The sequence below is a fragment of the Sus scrofa genome, chromosome 8 (genome assembly GCF_054392235.1).
Source record: "Sus scrofa isolate SSC_HxYL_T2T_F1_AM1 chromosome 8, Sscrofa_HxYL_maternal_Yorkshire_Landrace_v2.0, whole genome shotgun sequence".
Taxonomy (NCBI): Eukaryota; Metazoa; Chordata; class Mammalia; order Artiodactyla; family Suidae; genus Sus; species Sus scrofa.
In genome coordinates this window covers 20008825-20032135 of record NC_139390.1, presented here as the reverse complement: position 1 = coordinate 20032135, position 23311 = coordinate 20008825, and the positions used below count along the sequence as shown (strand labels likewise).

Below are 23311 nucleotides of genomic sequence, written 5' to 3'. Positions count from 1 at the left end.
AAAGATAATTACAGACTAACATATGAATAATCCCTCAGCTATTTTGTGAAAGAAATTATAGCCCATTACTATTAAAACCTAGGGAAAAAAATCTACCCCAGTATCTCCTATAACTGTATCTCAAAAAGAGAGGAAAAAAAAAAACAAAAACCACTCATCAAGCTTGATATATGGTTTTCTAAAAACAAAACAAAAAAATGTTTGCCATAAATCCATAACCACATCTGCAATCCAAATATTAAATTTTCTTAAAATAATGCAATAATTTAAATATAAAATCATGAGCATTCTTTCTATCCATGACCTTGGGGGGGGGGGCACCGGAAGATTTCTAAAGCATACCTTTTAATCCACGCCATGGTACTTCAAGAACATGTTAAGGTAAGCCACAGGCTGGAACACTTCGATGCACCTCACAACACCTCAGCCAGTGTATCTGTATCATTCTCCTTTCCTTTTGAGATCATAATGGTTCCGAAGAACTATAATGCTTCCATTTGAATGATAGTTTCATAATTTCAATGACTTAAAAACAAAAACAAAAAATAAGGACTTAAGTGTTGGTATGTTAAGCCACTAGTGCACTGTGTTAACTGCTGCCATGACTAAGAAAAACAAAGCAGCTGCCATTTTTAATATGATCCTCATGTAAATGAGGAGGAATACATACTTAGAGGTCAGACTGACAGTCCTTGCTTCACTGAGATCTATCCAAAACCCACATATCTCTCTGCTACAACTGATTCTTTAATTTTCTTCTCAAGGAACAGAAAAATAACCTAAGATAGGTTTGAATACTTGGTAACTGTCCACCTGATTACTCAATAAAGAATACCGCTATTCTATTGCATGCTGAATGAGAGCTAGAAATCACCCACACACCTGCATAAATGGGAATACATTAATACACAAAACAAGGGTTCCTAAAAACAATGCCCCTTCTGGTGTTTTTATCACTGAATCAGGAGTTCCCACTGTAGCTCAGCGGGTTAAGAACCCAACACAGTGTCTGTAAAGATGTGGTTTGATTCCTGTCCTTGCTCAGTGGGTTAAGGAAGCAAAGTTGCCACAAGCTGCGGCATAGGCCACAGATGTGGCTCAGATCTGGTGTTGCTGTGGCTGTAGTGTAGGCTGGCTGCTGCAGCTCCAATTTGACCCCTAGCCTGGGAACCTCCATATGCTGCATGTATGACCATAAAAAGAAAAGAAAAAAATTACTGAATCACTGTAATTCCATGGAAGCCATTAAACTATAAAGAGCTTCAGAGTCTAAAGCTTACTTCTATGAAGAGCATGCATATAAACAAACAGAGACAGATGGCTAACTGTCAGGTTTGAGTGCTGCTGTGTGACTGCCTTGGCAGGTTACCTGATTCCTCCTTCCTCTTCCCCCTACTCCATCTTTCTTAGTTAAAACATTAAAGACATTAAATGATACAGTAAGAAGTCTACATAGCACATTTTAAATTTAAGAATTCATTCTACCTTTTTTTTTTTTTTTTTTTTTTTTTTTTTTTTTTTGCTTTTTAGGGCCATACCCACAGCATATGGAGGGTCCCAGGCTAGGGGTCAAATCGCAGCTGTAGCCACTGATCTAGGCCACAGCTACAGTAATGTGGGATCCAAGCTGCATCCGCAACCTACACCACAGCTCATGGCAATGCAGGATTCTTAACCCACTGAGAGAGGCCAGGGATCAAACCCGCATCCTCATGGATACTAGTAGGACCCTTTTCTGCTGAGCCACAACGGGAACTCCCTCATTCTACTTTTATGTGAAGTTAGGCCCTCTATAGTTACAATAAAGAATACTCAAGCTACACAAAAGAGGTAAAATTGATAAGTTATTGGTAATACACATACGTGTTTATGTCATAAAGTAATGACATAAATTACTTTAATGTAATGTTAATTACTTTAGGATGACTTATCAGGAAACTTTTAATAAAAGCAAGCCATAAAAAGGGCTTCCAATCAAAGAGAGTAGCTGGGAGATGTTATACTCTAGGTTTGTGGAACAGTTTGTGTAAAGGTTAATAGACAAGAAAGAAAAGATGGGGAGTTCCCGTCATGGCTCAGTGGTTAACAAACCCAGCTAGGATCCAGGAGGATGTGGGTTCAATCCCTGGCCTTGCTCAGCAGGTTAAGGATCCAGTGTTGCCACAAGCTGTGGTGTAGGTCACAGTTACAGCTTGGATCCTGCATTGCTGTGGCTGTGTGTAGGCCGGCAATTGTAGCTCTGATTGAACGCCTAGCCTGGGAACTTCCATACAAAAGACAAAAAAAAGAAAGAAAGAAAGAAAAGAAATAGAAGATGACATAGTTTCCCTGCTAGAGCTAAAAAGTGTGTGCTAAGGCAAAAGAGAAATTATTTTCTGTTTGAAAGGGTAGATTCAACTGATGAAAATTTTTCAAGTCCACTATCAGAAAAATTATACATTCCCAGGAATTAGATTTCTTGTAGGTTGTAGGGAATGTAGATTACAAAACATAGGTCTTGCTTCAGAAAGCTGGTAATGGTGGTATAAATGAATATAAGGAAGAATTCCAGCAGGAAAGGTGGAAACTAATGAAGAACAGAAACAAGGGCCATGGTCCAATGACATCATTGCAACCATAACCATCTCTTTAAATGGATCGTTTTGCCACTTCAGTGACCCCCCCCCCAACCTCCCTCCAGCTTAAAACCTTTCAAAGCCTCTATATATACTACAACCTTCTAGAAGGACTACACTGTTTCTTATACTCTGCTCCTCTAAAAAAAACATATCCTATATGCAACTAGCAGGTTAACGTTCCTGAAGTACAACTCTTCTCTTGCACATAAAGAATAATGTTAACCACTGGGAAATAAGACACGATAAAAACACATTAGATAATAAAGAATAAAAGCCCAGGTCTGTAACACTTAAGTCATTATTTCATTTAATTTTCATAACCTCATTTTACAGAGAAGTGACTGACATATGAAAACACACAATATGAGAAAAGAACTAGGACTTAATCTAGCTCCTCCAGCGGGAGTGTGTTTTTTCTGTACAATATGTTGAGGGAAAGAGGTGGTACTGGGGCTAACATTTGTTTAATAATATGCCAAGAACCATACTAGATACTTACCAGTATTTTATTTCATCCCGATCTATCTCATAAGACTGACTAGTTGCCTCCTATCACAGGTGAGGAGATTGAGGCTCAGATTAATGTACTAATCTGTTCAATGTAATTTATCAGAGACAGTATCTCGGAGTTCCCATCATGGCTGCAGCAGAAACGAATCTGACCAGGAACCATGACGTTGGGGGTTCAATCCCTGGCCTCGCTCAGTGGGTTAAGGGTCTGGCGTTGTCCTGAGCTGTGGTGCAGGTAACAGACACAGCCCAGATCTGGCATTGCTGTGGTGTAGGACAGCAGCTACAGCTCTGATTGGACCCCTAGCCTGGGAATGTCCATATGCCGCAGGTGCAACCCTGAAAAGACGAAAAAAAAAAAGGAGAGAGAGACAGTATCTCATACATCCAACTCTAAAGCCCACACTCATATTGCTATGCCAATCTACCTCCCAGAAGAAATTGGGTCCAATACTTAAGTTTATTTTTCAATCTGGGTGATATAGCAATAATCTCATTTTACAAATGCTTCTTGGTCAAAACAATTAATGTATATAAACTAATTTTTTAGCTATAATTCAGCAAAAGGCTACATGCATATTCACTAAAGTCACTAAGATCAGAATCATATATAATCACTCAAATCAGAAAGTTCATTTGATTCCCACAAATAAGATCCAGTTTTTTTCATGAAGTTATACACTTGAAGATCTTTTTTAAAGTTATAAAAGCATGACAGTCAACAATATAAATTTTGGTTGACAAAAGTTATTTTCCTTAAGAGAGTGTTCTGCATGTTTCCCCATGGACTGCTCTCAGTCTTAGCCTCTTGGGAAGCAAACCATGAATTAGCTGAGGGAGGTGGCCATTTAGTCAGATTATTTAAAGAAAAAAAAAAAGCAGGTGGTCAGCTCTCTACAAGGCTTCAAAACATGATTAAACTAAAAGAGTGACAAAAAATACTGAAAAAATTCCCCAAATTAAGGACAGGAAACTCCTAAGCAACTTCAAATTTGAACAGAATCCATGTACTCACAGTGCATTCCAAAACTAAAAGCAGAAGTGATCAACAGGACTACTATGCCAATGTTTTTGGTAACAAGTTAGATGACTCAAAAAAACCATTTTTTAAATTGCTGAAACAGTATTTTTCAGAATTACTACAGTTAAGGGTTCAAAACTGTTACAGGAAAAAACTTAAATGATCATTTAAAAAAAATATTCATCAGTAACAGCATAACTGTTCTGTAAAACTCACCTTAGCAATAAAATCCAAAATAGTGGATTATAATAGAACTGTCCATCAGGAACCCTGATGACCAACTACATTATCTTTTAATTACAAAATGAATGTGTATTAAAACCCTATGCAACTATCTACAAAACATTTCACATCTTTTGGAAGCAACAAATACATTTTCATGCCAGTTGTTGCAGCCTCCTTCACTATGCTGTGTCCAAAGAGGGTAGCATTTGTCTTTCATCTCTGTAAAGCAACTACCTAACCACCAAAGCCTGGAACACAATAGGCATTAATGACTTAAGCACATGAAAACATTATACACCCAAGTTGGGACCCACGGTTATGATGGAGGGATTGTCTGATGTGCCCTAAAACATAGCAGGCACACAAATATTTGAGTGATCTGGAGAAATTATTTAGGAATGGCTTATACATGCTGCAATAAAAATATCAAGGACAACAGAGGCTTTGAAAAATAATTTAACATTTGACTACTGAATTTTGTTTGTTTTTGACTACTGAATTTATAATACACAATGAGAAAGTCAGTCACATCAGTCACCTTGTCGTAACATCTTTTGTGCAAGCTTATCCATCTACCTAAAAGTTATCTGAAGATTTAAAAACATTTTCTGCTGACTCTCTGAATAATTCTGTTAGCTTAAGATTCTTTTGTCAAAGACTGGATTCTAAAACACATTTGCAACTAAATGTATCCTTTCTTTAAAAAAAAAATAATAATAATACACAATGATTATGAAGGTATAAGATCAGCACTACTGCTAAAGCATAAGCTTCAGGAAAGTAATGAGAAACCAATGCCAGTAACTTTAAATTTCTATGCTTTTATAAACAGCCTCACATTGTGAGCTGAAATGACAATACACAAAAGCAATTTACTGCTCACTGCAATATTACTAAGCAAGGACTGGGAATTTCCAACAGAAGAATAAATTATGGTATATCCATATGATGGAAGTAAGTTAGTAAAGTTGAAATTTATTATGATGGAGCATGATAATGTGAGAAAAAGGAACATTTATGTGTGACTGGGACACCTTGCTGTCAGGAGAAAACTGACAGAACACTGTAAACCAGCTATAATGGAAAAAAATTTAAAAAAATAAATATTTAAAAATTTAAAAAGAAATTTATAACCCAGCAATATCTATTTATATATATGGTTAACTATATATAGTGTTTCCCCACATTACAGGTTGTGTGTATATATTTTATTATTAAGTATAGAAAATTATAAATATATACATAAATATATAAACATTTAAGTTCAATGAGATCAAGAACCATTTTAGATGTATTCCCAGCATTTACCACAGTGACTTTACACAGGTGGCAATAAAGCCTGGTGGTTAGAAGAATGAGCTCTGAAGGCTACATGGGTTTGAATCCTTACCAGCTATCTAATTTTGAGCAAGTTAATTAATCACTAAGTACTTAGTTTCTCCTTTTGAAAAATTGCAATTAAAAATAATATTCACTAAAGCAGAAATTATCGAGACATTGTAAATTTACTATAATAAAATTAAAGAAAAAAAATTAATGGAGCTCCCTGGTGACTCATCAGGTTAAGGTGCTACTGTAGGAGTTCCCGTCGTGGCGCAGTGGTTAACGAATCCGACTAGGAACCATGAGGTTGCGGGTTCGGTTCCTGCCCTTGCTCAGTGGGTTAACGATCCAGCATTGCCGTGAGCTGTGGTGTAGGTCGCAGACGCTGCTTGGATCCCGAGTTGCTGTGGCTCTGGTGTAGGCCGGAGACTACAGCTCCGATTAGACCCCTAGCCTGGGAACCTTCATATGCCGCGGGAGCAGCCCAAGAAATAGCAAAAAGACCAAAAAAAAAAAAAAAAAAAAAAAAGGAGCTAGTGTAGTCACTGCTGTGGCTCCGGGTCTGCTGTGGTGCAGGTTCAGTCCTTGGCTCGGGAACTTCTTCATGTCCAGGATGCAGCCAAAAAGTAAATAAATAAAATAACATTCATGGGCAGGGAGATCTAATATATGTAAATAGTTTAGAACAGTACCTGGCACATGGTGGTGACCCAATGAATGGGGGTAGGGGTGTGCTAGGGAATGGAAACAGGATTCTCAAATATCCAAGTAAATGAACAGACTATTTTTAAAATACACATAGAAATGATACTAAGCATAAATGAATATTAAATAGGGCTTTTCAAACTTTGCTAACCTTGACCAAAAGGAGGTTTTTATGTAACAACCGTATACACAATCTATTCTATTTTTATCATGAGTCTAGTTAAATGCTGGTTGTAACCCATTAAATGGATTTCACTTTCTAAAATGATAGACTCAAATACATTTCTCCTTTATTTTTATCCTTCAACTTAATTATTCTTAACAGGCAATAAAATTAACAATTAAGACTCTAAAGTCAGAAAATACTTCAGACAAAGGCTTTAATCTGTCAGATATATTTTCTTTTATATTCTTCCAAATTTTATTATTTACTCTTAAACAACCAGAAATTTCATTAGAAAACTTGAAGAGATCACTAAGGGGTGACAGAGAAATTTGCCAGCTTTTAAAATACATCTAGGTAGACTTACTCTTGAAGAAATTCAGTTTTGACAAAGGAAGACCACAATCTTAAGAGGTATGAAAGAATATAGGTTGCTGGGTTTGGTGTAACTGGACAACTGCAACAGGGTCCTTCCTGATCCAGCTTCTGGTCTCCTCATGCTCATATAAATAAAACACATGTTCTAGGCATAGCGGAACTCTGTGCAATTCTCGGAGCACACCATGGTGTTTCAGATCTCTGAACTTTGCCCCATCCTCCCACACCCACAAACTGCAGAAGCAGTGGGCAAAACAGAATTTAACATCACATGATAATATTTAAAAGGATAATATAAGAATAAAGGAGGAGAAAAAATGAAATAGGTGAGACTAGGAGTGAAAAATAAAAATTTTTAATGTTTTCAGTGCCTACAATGGATGACATGTTACATGGTGAGCTAAGTTAGTGTTTTTACATAAATTCTCATAGGTTCCCATTGTGGCTCAGTGGGTTAAGAACCTGACAAAGTGCCCTGGAGGATACAGGTTCGTTCGATCCTTGGCCTAAGCTGCAGCATAGGTCACCAGTCACTTGGATCTGATGTTGTGGCTGTGGTGTAGGCCTACAGTTGCAGCTCCAATTCGATCCCTAGCCTGGGAACTTACATATGCCACAGGTGCGGCCATAAAAAGTGGGGAAGAAAAGAAATTTTTAAGAAGAAAAACACTGAAATGATGGAGCCAAGTATTTTAAATTAGATACTATAATTTAGAGAATGTGTTCTACAGACACTTCAATTTTAAATGAGTTTTGTCAAACAAGCACTTAGAAACAGTTTTGTTAAATAATGACAGCCTATTAACCATTGCTATTAGCTAAAGTATAAAAATCACATATTCTAGGTATTTCAACTCTAAAATAGTTTTTGCCAATGCTAATAGGATTTTAAATGTAAAGCTAAACCTGGTTTGAATAACTTTCAGAGAATCATTCCAAGAATCATAAACTATTCTGATTCCCATCTTGATGGCAAAACTGTAACTCCTTTCTAATTAAACACTGGAGGCAAGGGGACGTCAAGCACCTATAGCTAACAGGCTAAACTCAGGATCAGTAAGACCCACTGAGATTCAGCAATTCTGAAAGATGGATAATTTTACTTCTGAGGAAGTCACACTGGGGAAGCTCTTTTCTTAAAATATATAACCTAATTTTCAGTAACATTGATTAAAAACTATCAAAGTACCTAGTGTTGCTGCTGCTCTTACAGTGGCAAACATCCAGAAATCAACTGAAATTTTTGCTAGAATTCTAGATGGCACAGTATGGACAGGCATAATTTTAAATATAAATATACACGCACACAACTATCTTTTTCCAAATGGATTAGTGTTAGCATGTTGTCACCTGTCTGGAAGACCAAAGCTAGGGGGGTGGGAACAGTGGAAAGGGAGGTGGAAGAACAACAGTACACTGCTCAAAAGTGCTGAGTAAAGAATGTTAAGGAAGGAAAAGTAGTAAAACAGCAAATCAGTTCATAGAAATTACTCTACAATTATCCAAAACAAGCAAATCAACAGAAGTTTCTTTCCTTTCCAGGATCTGAGAGGAAACTGAGTAAGAAACGCTAAAGAGCCTGAATCAAATTTACCTTTACTTTCTTTATGTATATATTTATAAAAATGGTTATAAGTGATTTGAGTTTCTCTGTATCATTTTTTTTACTTCTTCAGTTTAGTTGCTTAGATAGGTCTCTTTTTGTTTAAAATAAAATGTAAATTTTGGTGGCTTGAAAAATTGTGTGGTCATGGGTATAAAGAATGTACTGATCAAGTTCTGGACTTGGGAGTCAGGAGTCACAGGTTAGAAACTCACTTGATGATGTTTGGCCAGCAACTTCTCTGTAGAATAAAGCTGCAGTAACAATGCTCAAATGTGAAAGTACCTAGAACACTGCCCACCAGAATAGGCATCAACATTTACTGACTTTGAAGGTACAATCTAATTGATTACTGCTAACATCACAATTCTAAAGCCAAAATAAAACATTTTCCTAGGAATGTTTTAATTTGATCTTCGAGAAATAACTTATGCTTTAAGTTTAAAATTTTTTACACTTATGCTTATTTCAATTATGTGGATGATGATCCAATCCATGGCTCTAACTCATGTCTTCAAGCATTCGCTCTCTTGATAGATTCAGACAAAATACTGGAACGTCAACAATGTATCAGCCCTTTTCTAAAGCACTGAGGATACCTCAGTGAACAAATCAGATCAAAGTTCTTGGCAGCACAGTTTACAATGTACTTAGAATGTCAGATGGGTGGTAAATGCTACGCAGAAAAACAGAGAAGGAAAGCATAAGGAAGACGGGATGGGGTGCAATTTTAAATGAGTCCTCACTCAAGTAATATTTGACAAAAGATCTAAAGTTAGCGAAAGAAGGATTCCATGAAAGGAAATCAACAGCAGGTCCAAGAGCCCTAAAGCAGGACTGTTTCAGCAAGGAGACCAGTGTGGCTAGAGGACAGAGATTGTAGGAGAGGGAATCGGGAGACAAGAGGTGACGCTGTATGAGCACCGGTGGGGATGTGCATGTACACATTCTTTGAGGACACCACCGATCAGGAAGATCTTAAGCTTTTTACTCTAAATTCTGAGTCAAGGAAGATTAAGATCTAAGCAGAGGAAGATCAGCATGAAACTGGCTAGTGAACAGAGAAAGAGAAAGGTATAAGGGAAGAAGCAGTGGAGTCCAATTAAGAGGCTATGGTGACTGTGTAGGTTAGAGATGACAAAGCCTCCCACAGGGTGGAGGCAGTGGGAAGTGTCATTGGCAAAGAAACTACGGGAGTATTTTAAAGACAAAACTAAGAACATCTGTTGAGACAATGGATGGTGAATTAGAAGAAAAAAGAGGAAGAGGACAATGGTGACTCCAAGGTTGCTAGCCTAACAACCCAAAGGGTGAAGTTACTTAATGAAATGGGGGGAAACTTCAGGAGAAGATTTAAGGAGGCAAATTTCATTTCTTTAATTTTGTATCTATATGAGATGACGGTGCTCACTAAATTTACTGTGATGTATGTACGTCATTATGTTGTACACCTGAAACTTATAAATGCTGTATGTCAATTATATCTCAATAAAACTGTAAGAAAAATACATTAGGGCAAAAGAGGGGGGTTTCAGTAGTTCAGTGTGACATAATAAATTGGATATGTTCAGATATTCTAACAGAGTTTATTACAGTTTATCCGAACTTCCTGCAAAAAGTCAAGTTAGTCTATTTAGTTCTTGCTTACAGGTGGATTTTTTTTTAATGAGTTAAAGTATTATTTATTAAACAAGTGTTCTAATAATCTTAGTATTTTTATTATGCATCCTCTGCCATCTATATGTCAATGCTAAATAAATGATAAGGTGGTAAAAATGTTTAAGAAAATCTCTTAATTACAGAGACTATTTAAGGGAGACAGTCCTTATTCAAACACTGTAGAGGTAAAATAATAAAGGCAATCTCAGCTAAGAACAGAAACCTATTATCTCATGCTCTCCAGTCACCAAAGTGCTTCTCAGTCTCAATCCCACAGATGAGAAATAATAAATTTAACAGACAACATTTATGGGGTGCTTTCCATATGCTAAATATCTCATTTAAACTACCAACTACCTGGATAAGCAATGAGATCCTGCGGTACAGCAAAGGGAACTATATCTAATGACTTGTGATGGAACATGATGGAAAATAATGTGTGAAAAAATATATGTATGTGTGTGTGTGTATGTGTGTGTGGTGTGTGGGGGGAACTGGGTCACTATGCTATATAGCAGAAATTGACAGAACATCATAAATCAACTATAATAAAGTTATTTTTTAAAAAATTACCAACTACCTTCTATTGGCTTCTCTTTTATGATGAAGCTGAAAGAAATTAACAGAGCTCAAAAGCTATCCTCTAACTTTAGTCATCCTAGAAAGAACTAGTTTAAAGAATCTCCAAGGACTTCTTTGGATCTCTTGCTTTAATCTTCCATTACCATTCTTTACCTTTATTTTGTATTCTCTTCATGCTTTTCAATTTTCCAATGCCAAATGTTATAAAAGTTTGATGTGCAGCAATTTGTGTATGTCTTAATAGGAAAGGAACATGAAGGAAAATCATGTATTAATGAGTTCCAAAACGTAACACATATTCCTGAGATGGAATTATGTTCAAATGTATAAGAGAAGTCACAGTTTCAGGATACCAGCCTAGAATCACAACTCTGCTAAACAGAAATGAACTGCAGAGAACTTGGAAAGTGACTATGTGTTTTCTAGGGAGTAAGGAATGAAAAGAGACATGACTCTCCCTGATAACACTTATTCTCACTTCACTGCTCTCGTTTCAACTTAAATTAGAAAACTACTGCCGCAAAGTATCAAGATTTTGGAGACACCTCCACAGTGACACTTAGCTGATGGCAACTCCTCCATATGTGAAGATATCCTTTGTCTCTTAAGTTACTTCATCAGATGCGAGGGCTGTTTTATTTCATCTCTCTAGTAGTTCAAATTCTTTCCAACAGTTCTTCAGTCAACCAGACATGAACATGTATAACAACATTGCCTCTGTTTTAGGCACCTCAAAGCGTACATAATTTTGTACATTTTACTTAATCCACACAATAATCCAATGATATTAAAAACCCCAAGTCTTCTAAATCCAGTTAACTTTATATTATACCCTTGACCAATATGGTGTCTAGCACTAGTGGGATAAGCATTTTAAGTCATTTTTTCCAACAGCCATTGAGTTGTATAGAGTAAGTTCTTCTGTAATCATGCTTGTGGCAGCAAACACTACTTTCTAACAGTGGATCTCTTTAAGAGTAGAGTGGTTTATCAAACTCAACTTTATTACATCCACTCTCCTCTAACAAACAAAACCAATATCCCCCTCCCACCAAAACAAATTCCCTAAGTGTCCACCAAGAGATGAATTTTTAAATGTGGTACATGCATACAATGGAACACTATTCTACCTTAAAAAGGAAATTCTGACATATGCTATAACATGAGTGAACCCTGAGGACATTATGCTAAGTGAAATAAGCCAGTCCAGTCACAAAAAGACAATACTATATGACTCCACTCATATGAGGCACCTAGAACAGTCAAATTCACAAAGATATAAAGTAGAATGATGGTTACCAAAGGCTCAGGGTAAGGGGGAACTCAGTTATTGTTTAATGGGTTCAGAGTTTCAGGTTAGGAGGTAGTTCCCTGATGGTGTACCAGGTTAAGGATCCAGCGTTTGCTGTGGGTCTGGATACTGCTGAGGCACAGGTTCAACCCCTGACCCGGGAACTTGTGCATGTTGCAAGAATCAGGTTAGGAAGATGGAAAAAGTTCTGCAGATAGATGGTGGTGATAGCTGTTCAATAATATGAATGCCTCTACTACCACTGAACTGTCAGTTACAAGTGGTTAAAATAAGAAATTTTATGCTACATATATTTTGCTATAATAAAAAAACTGAACACGCCTCTTGGAAATACATCAATAGCAGATAGTAAATTATCTTTTTCCTTCTATTTGAATAAACTTGGCTTTATTTCACCTCAAACCTACTTCTTATCCTATTTTTGTTATTTTTGTAAATGGTGTCACCGACCCACACAGAGAGAGACACCATTCAATCTTCCCATTCCCATCCTAAGCCACCAATCTTACAAACTGTACTGAACTCTATACCACTGCTTGAATCTGATTCCTTTATTTCTAACGTTACGGCCTTCACTACAGCATATGACTACTTTACAGTCTCACAGCCAATCTCTCATCTCAAACACCTAGCCTTCACAGTTATTGTTTTTGAATTAAAGCGCATGCGTAAAACCTTTCCAAGGGCCCTCACTGTCCATTCAAGTTTAAAGTTCTGAGCAACACATTAAAACTACTTTGTTATTTGACCCAATCTACCTTTCTAAACTCAGCTTCCTTCCACAAGGCCCTCTTGCTTCCTATACTCTACACGAGATTCTCTACTGCCTTTGGTCTCACCATATTCACTAGGCTGTCCTGCCTCCGTGCTTCTACTCCCACGTCTCTATCTGTGCAGATTTCCCTTCTTGTCAATTCCTATTGAAATCTATTCATCAACTTGCACACATTGCTATATATAAAGGTGTGAATTAACACAAGGTTCTGGAGCTGGCAGTTATCTATCAAAACTACAAATGTACATATCCTCACAACCACTTCTAAGTGTGTGTCCTAAAAAAATACTCCTGCATATGTGGCTATTACAGTGTTGTTCCTAAAAGAGAAATATGTATATTTGTATGCCAAATGGGAACTGGCGAAATATCTATATTAAGGATATGGAATACTACAGATTTTTTTAAAGTAATCCTAAATGTATGTTAAGAACTCAAGAATAATTGTTTTAAAAGTAAACATAATATATAATATATAAATACAATAACATGAAGAAAACTGCCCTGAAGAAAACTCAAACTGTACTGATGTACTTTTATGTGCATTCAAACACATAGAAAACTGTCTGAAAGAATATATCCCCAATTTTTAAAATTGGTTACCTTGGGGAAAGAAGTAGAACTGGCGGCTCTAAATTATCATTAATAATGATACAAGAATACACTCCTGTATTAACTGTGCAACATTTCAAATGGGTTACAAACAGACAGGAAGAATTTACACAGACAATCTCTCTCACTCCAGATCTAATTGGCCTGATCTAGCTCCTACTCTATTTATCCAATGATACATAACTTAACTGAATGGCAGTGACTACACAGAGCAGAAGCAAGTGCAGACTATTTTGGCAAGATTTATCTTGGCCCAAGCTCCCAAAGGGCACTCACGGCTGCCAGTGATACAGGTCCAGCTCTAGCAGGTTGAGAAAACAGCCACAGTCTCACTCAGCCGCTCGCTACTCAGGCTTATCCTTTTATTGACTTACTGTTTTCTTCCTTTTAAAGGAATGTTTGCAAACACTGGGCACTCGTGGTTTTTACTTAATCCATCTGTCTCTAATAAGAACTACATCCTGATTGGGATAGGTAATTTCTGAATAAATCTTGCCTCCAGATTTCCAGAACTCATCTTCCTCTATCTAGCATAAAAGTTTAAAAATAAGAAGAGGAAGAAGAAATCCTTCATGAAGCCTTGGCTGAACCCCCTAGTCCAAATTAATCATCCTTTCTTCTATAATATTCCTTGCAGAATGTTTCTATTGTAAGAGTCATTGTTTCTTCTTTACATTATAGTTATGCACCTCATGCACCTCAATGGACTCCTCATTAAGGTATAAGTGACCAAGGACCAAACTGTCTGAACTCATCTTTTATAAAACTTAAGATGTTCAAAGATCTTACCTATGATGAGCTTTTAAGAAATTACTCCTGAATACAATTTGTTGAAAATAGTTCAGTGCATAATACAAGGCAGGCAGCCCACAGATATGATGTGTTTAATTTCAGAAAAAAAGTGTCAATTAGCAAATATCAAATCAAATAAGGATCAATAAGACATCTTAAATGGGGAGTTTCTGCTGTGGTGCAGCAGATTAAAGACCCGGCATTGTCTCTGCAGCAGCACAGATAGCTGCTGAGGCAGTTCTGATGCCCAGCCTGTGCCATGGGTTAAGGACCTAGCATTTTCACAGCTGCAGCACAGGTCACTGCTGTGGCTCGGATTTGATCCCTGACCTAGGAACTTCCATATGCCATGGGTGTGGCAAAAAAAGAAAAAAAAAAAAAAAGAAGAAGAAGAAGACTTAAATGGAGTTCCATTTCAAGTTATTAGGTTAAAGGAAAGCTATGAGTCACAAGAGAGAATATAAACTGGAGTTCCCATCATGGCGCAATGGAAATGAATCCAACTAGAAACCATGAGGTTGCAGGTTCAATCCCTGGCCTCACTCAGTGGGTTAAGGATCTCAAGTTACCGTGAACTGTGGTGTAGGTTGAAGACATGGCTCGGATTTGGTGTTGCGATGGCTGCAGTGTAGGCCAATGGCTACACCTCTGATTCGACCCCTAGTCTGAGAACCTTTATATGCCTCGGGTGCCCTAAAAAGACCAGAAAAAAAAAAAGGGAGGGGGGCTCAGTGGGCTAAGGATCTGGCACTGTCACTGCTGTGGCATGGGTTCAATCTCTGGTCTGGGAACTTCCACATGCCTTGGGAGCAGCCAAAAAGACCCAAAAAAGCAAAAAACAAAACCCACTAAATGTCATAAGCAAAGTAGTATAGTACTTTTAATGGCATTTAAATTTTTAAAAAGTCCATCTCTAATGCAACCTAGGGGGAAAAAAAAAAAAACCTGTTTGTATCCCCTTTACATCAAATGAGCCTAAATACAATTACAGCTTCTTTATCTTCTGATTATTTTACCAGTTTCCTACTGGTAAAACTTTGCCAAAAAATGAAAATACAAATCTCATTTACCACATTTTGTGTCTGTTTTCCTTGTGACCTACTTCTGATGGTAAAAACACAATCCTGCCTTCTTGAAAATATTTTATATTCAATAAAATTGAAAACGATGTAAAAATTATTTGAAAATGTTCAACTTGCTGAAAATCTTAATAGTGGCACATGTTACGCCATGCTCTGAAGAATATTGTGAATTATAAATGACAACTGCAAATAAGAGCTAACACTTCTTATTTGTAAATTCAGGGAGAAAAAAGACTGTTGGGTATTTACTACCAAATTCTAGAGGCAGGTGTTAATTAGCTCCATTTCACAGATACAGAAATTGAGGCCTAAAGAAGTCAAGTAACTTGTGGAAAAAGACACTTAACATGGCAGAGTCAGAATTCAAAGCCTGGTCTTCCTGATTCCAAAATTAATATAGTTGATGCTTGCCCCCCCCCTGCACTTTTTTTTTTTTAATGGCCATACCTATGGTATATATAAGTTCCTGGGCCAAGGATTAAATCTGAGCTGAAGCTGCAACCTACACCAAAGCAGCAGCAACACCAGATCCTTTAATTCAATGTGCCAGGGCCAGGATCAAACCTGTGCCTCTGCAGTGACCTGAGCTGCTTCAGTCAGGTTCTTAACCACTGTACCACAGTGGGAACTCCCAGCTGATACCTTTATTTTTATTTTATTTTATTGGCCATGCCCTATGGCATGTGGAAGTTCCCAGGCAAGGGATCAAACTTGCGCTACAGCTATAACCAGAGTCAAGCAGTGACAAAGCTGGATCCTTAACACTAGGGCACTCCTACAGTTGGTCCTTGAACAACATGGGTTTGAACTGTGCAGGTCCACTTACACATTTTTTTTTTCTTTTTCCCCCAATAAATATGTACTATATTGTACCATGCAATCCATGGTTGGGTGAATCCAAGGATGCAGAATTGTAGGTACAGAGGGCTGACTATAAAGTTATATGGGGATTTTCCACTGCACAGGGGTCTAGTGCCTTTAACCCCCAAGTTGTTCAAGGGTCAGCTGTACTCACCTGCCACTCGTTCTATGTATTTAACAAATCAAATCAAATGAGTATAAGGTCTGTTCTGACACAATGTGTGTTTCTTCATTGTGAATTACCTCTTTGGCAACTAGAAATAGGAGAAAGATGCTGGTCTAAAAAGGAAATCATGTTGCTTCATAGACACTTTTTCCTAGCATATTAGGGTTTCGAGGCAACTGGGGAAAAGCTTTTCCACAAATAAAGATAAATGCTTAGTAACAGATAAACATTTAAAAAAAAAAACCTGAGGAGTTCCCATCGTGGCTCAGCAGTTAACAAGCCTGACTAGCATCCAGGAGGACAAGGGTTCGATCCCTGACCTCCCTCAGTGGATTAAGGATCTGGGTGTTGCCATGAGCCACACAGCTCGCAGACACAGCTCAGATCCTGAGTTGCTGTGGCTGTAGCATAGGCTGGCGGTTACAGCTCTGATTAGACCCCTGTCCTGGGAACCTCCATATGCTGCAGCTACAGTCCTAAAAAGACAAAAAAAAAGAAAAATAAAAATGAAAAAACCTGAAAATTTACAAAAGAACTTTTCTTTCTTATAAGTAGTAGTTAGTTTAGTGGTATCGCCAATTGTTACTTTACTCTTTCCGGCTGGGTTAACCAATTTGATGAAGAAGCTGAAAAAAAAATTTCCCCTGATTAAAACAATGGAATAAGAAAAAGGCCACATACTGGATTAGATTTTTAACTTCAATGAAAATAGTCTCTTAGAAGCAATGGCCTTCTAGGACCTACAACTAGAAGCCCAAGGTTCAAGACTCCGAAGATGGTAATACAAAGTACAAATGCTTGTCTTTTGCTTTTTTATTAGGACTGCTATTGTTTTCAGTTAGCAGCCAAGATCAGAGTTTCACGGAATTTCATTAGTCCACCCCAACCCTTCGTTCCCCATAAGGCTTATTACTTTCCCTGCACAATTTTGTCGAACCTGAGTTTTCTCAAGCTACATGGTCATCCCTCAGTATTTGCAGGTGACTGGTTCCGGACCCCCTCTGATACCAAAAATCTACAGATACTCAAGTCCCTTCTAAAATGACAGTGTATTTGCATATAACCTATGCACATGCTCCCATATACTTTAGACCATCTCTAGATTACTTATAAAGTAACACAACATAAATGTTATGAAAATAATGCCAGCAAGTGGCAAATTCAAGTTTTGCTTTTGAGAACTTTTTGGGATTTTCCCCCTATTTCAAGCCACAGTTGGCTGACTCTTCAGATGCAGACTCTGTGGATACCAAGGGCCTAGTGTATATAAATGGCATCGTGGCAGAAACTCCTATATGCATTAGACAAAACAATCCCTGTGAACCTTTGGTATGTGGACTTACTAGAAAATAGTTTTTTGTTTGGTTTCGGTTTTTAAAAGATGTGAGGTAAACTCCAAAGCTACAGAGAAAATAATAAATGTGTGTTAAAACTGCTACAATTAGGACAAAAATGCAGTAGTAGAGAAAAAAAAATCACCTGATGTGCATAGAAATAAACTTAGAACCAGCCCTGTGAATGACTCTCACAAAGTATTAAGCAAGATTTTTCTTTCTAAATAATAAAGTATGTTACATATACCACAGTTTAAAAAAAGGAAGTAAACTTAAATAGACTGCTCTCACTGAAAAGTACTAAGATAAAAAGGGATTCTATCATTCTATTAGAAGTATCTTTAAAACTTGGTTTACCTCCTTTTTATCACAATTTCTTAACATCTGAAATTTCTGTACCTATTTAATGTGTGTATTAGTAAAGTACAACACTTCTTTATAACTGCTCCTGCCAAAGTCGCTGACGCCCTAAATCTGGTGGGCATTTGTATTTATTCCATTTGCCCTCTTGGTAGCATGTGACACGACTGACAAGTTTCCCTCCTCCCAGAAGAGCCCTCTTCATTTTTCTAAACTGAGACTGTCTAGCTATTTGTCCCATCTCTTTCATATTTAGTTTTCCTTTCCTAATATTTACACCTCCACTCATTCCTTAAATGGTGATGCTCACCAGTGGTTTCTCTCTGCTTAACTCCAACCCTCCCTGAGATTTTGCCCACTCTCAAGGCTTTAATTACCATCTAAGAGTCTTCGAGTATGTATTTCAAACTTTGACCTCTCTGCTAAGTTCCCGAAACCACAGACATAATTCATATACATAACTGGCCGCTGGATATCTTCCTCTAACTCTCACAAAATGGCCTCCAACACAAGATGTTCAAAACCAAAACCTTTCCAGAGCAACACTAGCTCTACTCCTCTGCAACACCATTTATCTCAATGCCTTCTCATCTCAATAAATGGCACCACCATCCTCCACCCACAAGAAAATGTGTAAAGCATCAGATTTTTTTTTTTTCTTGACAAATTTTTTGGCCACACCTGCAGCATTTGGAAGTTCCCGGGCCAGGGATCAAACCCACACCACAGCAATAACCAGAACCACAGCAGTGACAAGGCTAGAGTCTTTAATACAATTAGCCACAAGGGAACTTCCTCTTGATAAATTTTTAATAGCTCCAAAGTTGAGATATATCCACCATGACTCTTTCTTCACTCTTACAACTTGCCCCAACTAGTTATATTAAAGAAATAAAGGCCCACCCAATCTTTCCAAAAGGTAACCTGTCCTAACATATGTTATTATTAGATTTCCTTTCAAATCTCATTAAAAATTACTTCAGAGGAGTTCCAGTCATGGCGCAGTGGAAACGAATCTGACTAGGAACCATGAGGTTGCAGGTTCAATTCCTGGTCTTTTTTTTTTTTTTTTGTCTTTTTGCCTTTTCTAGGGCTGCTCCCTTGGCATATGGAGGTTCCCAGGCTAGGGGTCTAATCAGAGCTATAGCCGCCGGCCTACGTCAGAGCCACAGCAACGCGGGATCCAAGCCGCATCTGCGACCTACACCACAGCTCACTGCAACGCCGGATCCTTAACCCACTGAGCAAGGCCAGGGATCGAACCTGCAACCTCATGGTTCCTACTCAGATTCGTTAACCACTGTGCCACTAAGGGAACTCCCGATCCCTGGTCTTGATCAGGGGGTTCAGGATCCAGCGGTCCTGTGGGCTGTGGTGTAGGTCACAGACATGGCTCAGACTGGTGTTGCTGTGGCTGTGGTGTAGGCTGGCAGCAACAGCTCCAATTTGACCCCGAGCCTGGGAACCTCCACATGCTGCGGGTGTGGCCCTAAAAAGACAAAAGAAAAAAAAAGAAAAAAAAATGACTTCAAAATACAGACACTTCTTGGTATAGAGTCAATGCAGCCTACAAATGCAAAGTTTTGAGGATCTTAATAACTGACTCATGTTTTTGCAATTTCATCGTGGATCCCCAATACATATGTTTTAAAATGTCCAACAGAAGTAGGAAAACACATATTAAAAGGCGGGAAGAGAATCCTACTAATACCAAGTAAAATCTCCACAAAAGCTTAAAATTAATGTGGAAAAAAGGTGGGATTTTTTTTAAGTAACTGCATCACTACATCCCCTAAAAACATTTCTTGTACGTAATAGAAACCTATCCTTAATACTAACAAAGACCTATCAGTCAGAGTTTCCTCATGGCTCAGTGGGTTAAGGATCTGGCATTGTCACTGCTGTGGCTGTGGTTACAACTGTGGCACAGGTTTTATTCCTGGGCCAGGAACTTCTGCATGCCATGGGTGCAGCCAAACAAACAAACAAACAATAACAACAACAAAAAACCCTACCAGTGCCTCAAAGCACTGGATGGGCTGACCAATCAGAAATGAAAATAGCAACACTCATGTCAGAACTAAGGAAAAGCCCACAAGTGGGAGGGGTAGTTAAGGCATCCCTGGAAGAATAGCTGAGGCATCAGCTAGATGATTCCTCAAAGGAACAGACGACCTTTCCCCAGGAACATGGGAATTACACATACTTCCAACTTTTGGATGTTCTCAAGTCCAGTAAGACACTTTAATATCTATATCATATTCTATTACCAGGTGTCATCTTTCACAAGCGTACCAAGTTGGTGTGATTAGGCAATCATCCAGCATAAACAGGAATCTCAGTAAGCACTGTTAGGGACAAGTGCTGGAAAAGCCATCTGTTTGATGGAAATAATATTTCTATTTCCCTAGTGATTACAGCTACCAATGGCAACCATGAAATCCCAAGAGAAGAAAAAAACCTTAACTGCCTCAAAACTTTAATTATTCATGTAAACTGGCCAAGAATTTAAAGTTAAATGTTACACAAAAGGCTCTCTAACCCCCTAATATTTTTGGCTAATTATTCCATTGGTAGTCTACATCTGCTCTGCTAAGAGCTGGTTATGAATCAGAAGTAACTCACTGGGAATGCTTTTATATCTAAAAGTGATTGTAGATAATAACTACAATTCACAAAAACTGTTATTTTTAATGTGCATAAAATCCTGTCCCACAAAATAAAAGAACAGATGTTACTGTCAAAGTTTAAACTCTCTTAACTACTAGGAAGAATGAGACAATTTAACAACAAAAGAGTTAATTTTGACAGCCTATTCAACCTATACTTTTTGAATATTTTCAATACTAAGCAATTTATGCTCAGGAAGTATGTTAAACACTGTTCTTACAAATGCAGTGAATATATTATTGGATTTAAATACATAAATAGTTCAGAGATTTCCAAGTATATATATACTCTAAGAACTTAAAAAATACTGACCATAATCCCACACAAACAGTTGTGGGGTTTTGTTTGTTTTGGTCAGAAGGGAGCCTCATTTGTTTCAAGCACTGCTCTTCTACCCTTTTTTTCCTTTTTCTTTTTTTGAAATAAATATTTTCTAGAATTCTCTTCACTGGAGAAATTGATCTTCTAGATATTTTGGTTTTGGGTTTGTTTTTTTTTTTTTCTTATAGATATTTCGATAAAAATTACCAAGGCGCCCTTATTTCTTGTAGCTCAGCTCCAGGTGTGATCTTTAGTATCTCAGAGTAGTTACTTTTAATAGAGTTAAACAGGAGTTCCCATCGTGGCGCAGTGGTTAACGAGTACGACTAGGAACCATGAGGTTGAGGGTTCGGTCCCTGCCCTTGCTCAGTGGGTTAACGATCCGGCGTTGCCGTGAGCTGTGGTGTAGGTTGCAGTCGTGGCTCAGATCCCGCGTTGCTGTGGCTCTGGAGTAGGCCGATGGCTACCGCTCCGATTGGACCCCTAGCCTGGGAACCTCCATATGCTGCGGGAGCGGCCCAAAAAATAGCAAAAAAAGACAAAAAAAAAAAAAAAAAGTTAACCATGTGGATCTGCTCAATAATGTATTGAAACCATATACTTTTGGAATGAAAATAGGAATAATACACACTGTGCCTAAAACTATATGTATGTGTTTATCATACCAAATAGAAAAGATTTAGTTCCAAACAACCCAGCATTTATGGCTTAGACAGCAGCCTTAGGTAAAGCATCATCCCTAATAACTACTACATGTAGGAACTGCTGAGGGGAACAATATTTGATGACAGAAACCTTGTCCATTAAATCACTTAAAATTACAATTTACCTTTACTGTACACATACTCAAGTTATATACTTAAAGAAAAATTACCAAAATATCAAGCAAAAATTTCAAATTCCCTCAAAGTCATAAGAAATAAAGAGCAGTGCCAGAAATGTCTGCTCTAAAGATTCCCAGAATAGAAATACTCTTCTCAGTCTGTACTATCCTAATTCACCCCCTTAAAACACATTCACCCTTAGGGATTCACAAAGAACAAAAACAGAATTCACTGCAACTGTGGCTACAATTTGTAAGCAGCCTTTCATTGCTCCATAAAGGCTCAGTATTGTAGATGTTCGTCAGTTTTTAAGCCACATCCACAGCTGCTGTCTTAGTTAGAAAAACAAAATTTGACAACAAAAACTTTAAAATGACACTTATAAAACAATTTTACGTAGAACAAAATTAAAAGTACTCCAGTATAATAGAAAGAATGAATATATCTAGAGTACCAAAAACATGAGACTTTCGAGTCATTTTTCATTATACCTTTAATTTACATGGTGCAAGTATTCTCTAAGCTCTCTGTATCTCACACAGCATCATTTTTAACTTAAAGCCTAAATCAAAGATACCATTTAAGCAGAAAAAAAGGGGAAGCAGGAGTATTACCAAATTAGTGAACAGAATCTGTTTCATGTCCATCAGTCTTTGTTCTTTCCACAAGCTTTCTTCCAAAATCGTACACTAAAATTCAGAGGCAAAGCTCCCACATAAAACTGTTTTAAAAAATAAAGTATTTCTGGAGTTCCCACCGTGTCGCAACAGGATCGACAGCACCTCCAGCACTGGGACACATGTTCGATCCCCAGCCCAGCCCAGCCCAGTGGGTTAAGGATCCAGCATTGCCGCAGCTGCAGCTTGGCAGGGATCGCTTGCCAGGGATCGCTGGCAGGGAACTCCACGTGCTGCAAGGCAGCAAAAAATAAAAAATAAAAAAAGAACGATGGGGAGCCACATCTACTGGTCCACCAAAATGCAAAAGAAATAGTGTTCCCAAGAAGCTGAACAACATTATGCTGGGGGTTTTTTTGGCCATACCCGTGGCATGCAGAAGTTCCCAAGCCAAGGACTGAGTTGGCACCACAACAGTGACCCAAGCCCCAAGAGTGACAACACCAGATCCCTAACCTGCTAAGCCACCAGGGAACTCCCACACTATGCTGGTTAATTGGTATGACCCAATTTGTGAGGGAAGGGCAGACAGGAGAACAGGAAGAATAAAAAGATTGCATAAGGAGTTCCCGTCGTGGCGCAGTGGTTAACGAATCCGACTAGGAACCATGAGGTTGCGGGTTCGGTCCCTGCCCTTGCTCAGTGGGTTAACGATCCGGCGTTGCCGTGAGCTGTGGTGTAGGTTGCAGTCGCGGCTCGGATCCCGCATTGCTGTGGCTCTGGCGTAGGCCGGTGGCT

The 23311-nt window shown here is 38.1% G+C and overlaps 1 protein-coding gene across 9 annotated transcripts in view; it reads right to left on the bottom strand.

The window, feature by feature from the left end:
- RBPJ (recombination signal binding protein for immunoglobulin kappa J region) overlaps positions 1–23311 on the bottom strand; it is a 233547-nt gene that overhangs the window by 65585 nt on the left and 144651 nt on the right. For 4 of the 9 annotated variants that reach the window (XM_084971707.1, XM_084971711.1, XM_084971709.1 and 1 more), the window contains exon 2: positions 343–525. The exons of 3 other annotated variants lie outside the window; for them this stretch is intronic. In XM_084971707.1, coding sequence (XP_084827833.1) covers positions 343–359 — 17 coding nt within the window. In that variant the 5' untranslated portion in view covers positions 360–525. Of the gene's footprint in view, positions 1–342; positions 1652–2183; positions 5538–23311 lie in introns of those variants that run through there. 2 more of the 9 variants (XM_084971708.1, XM_084971710.1) reach the window with 2 other exon arrangements.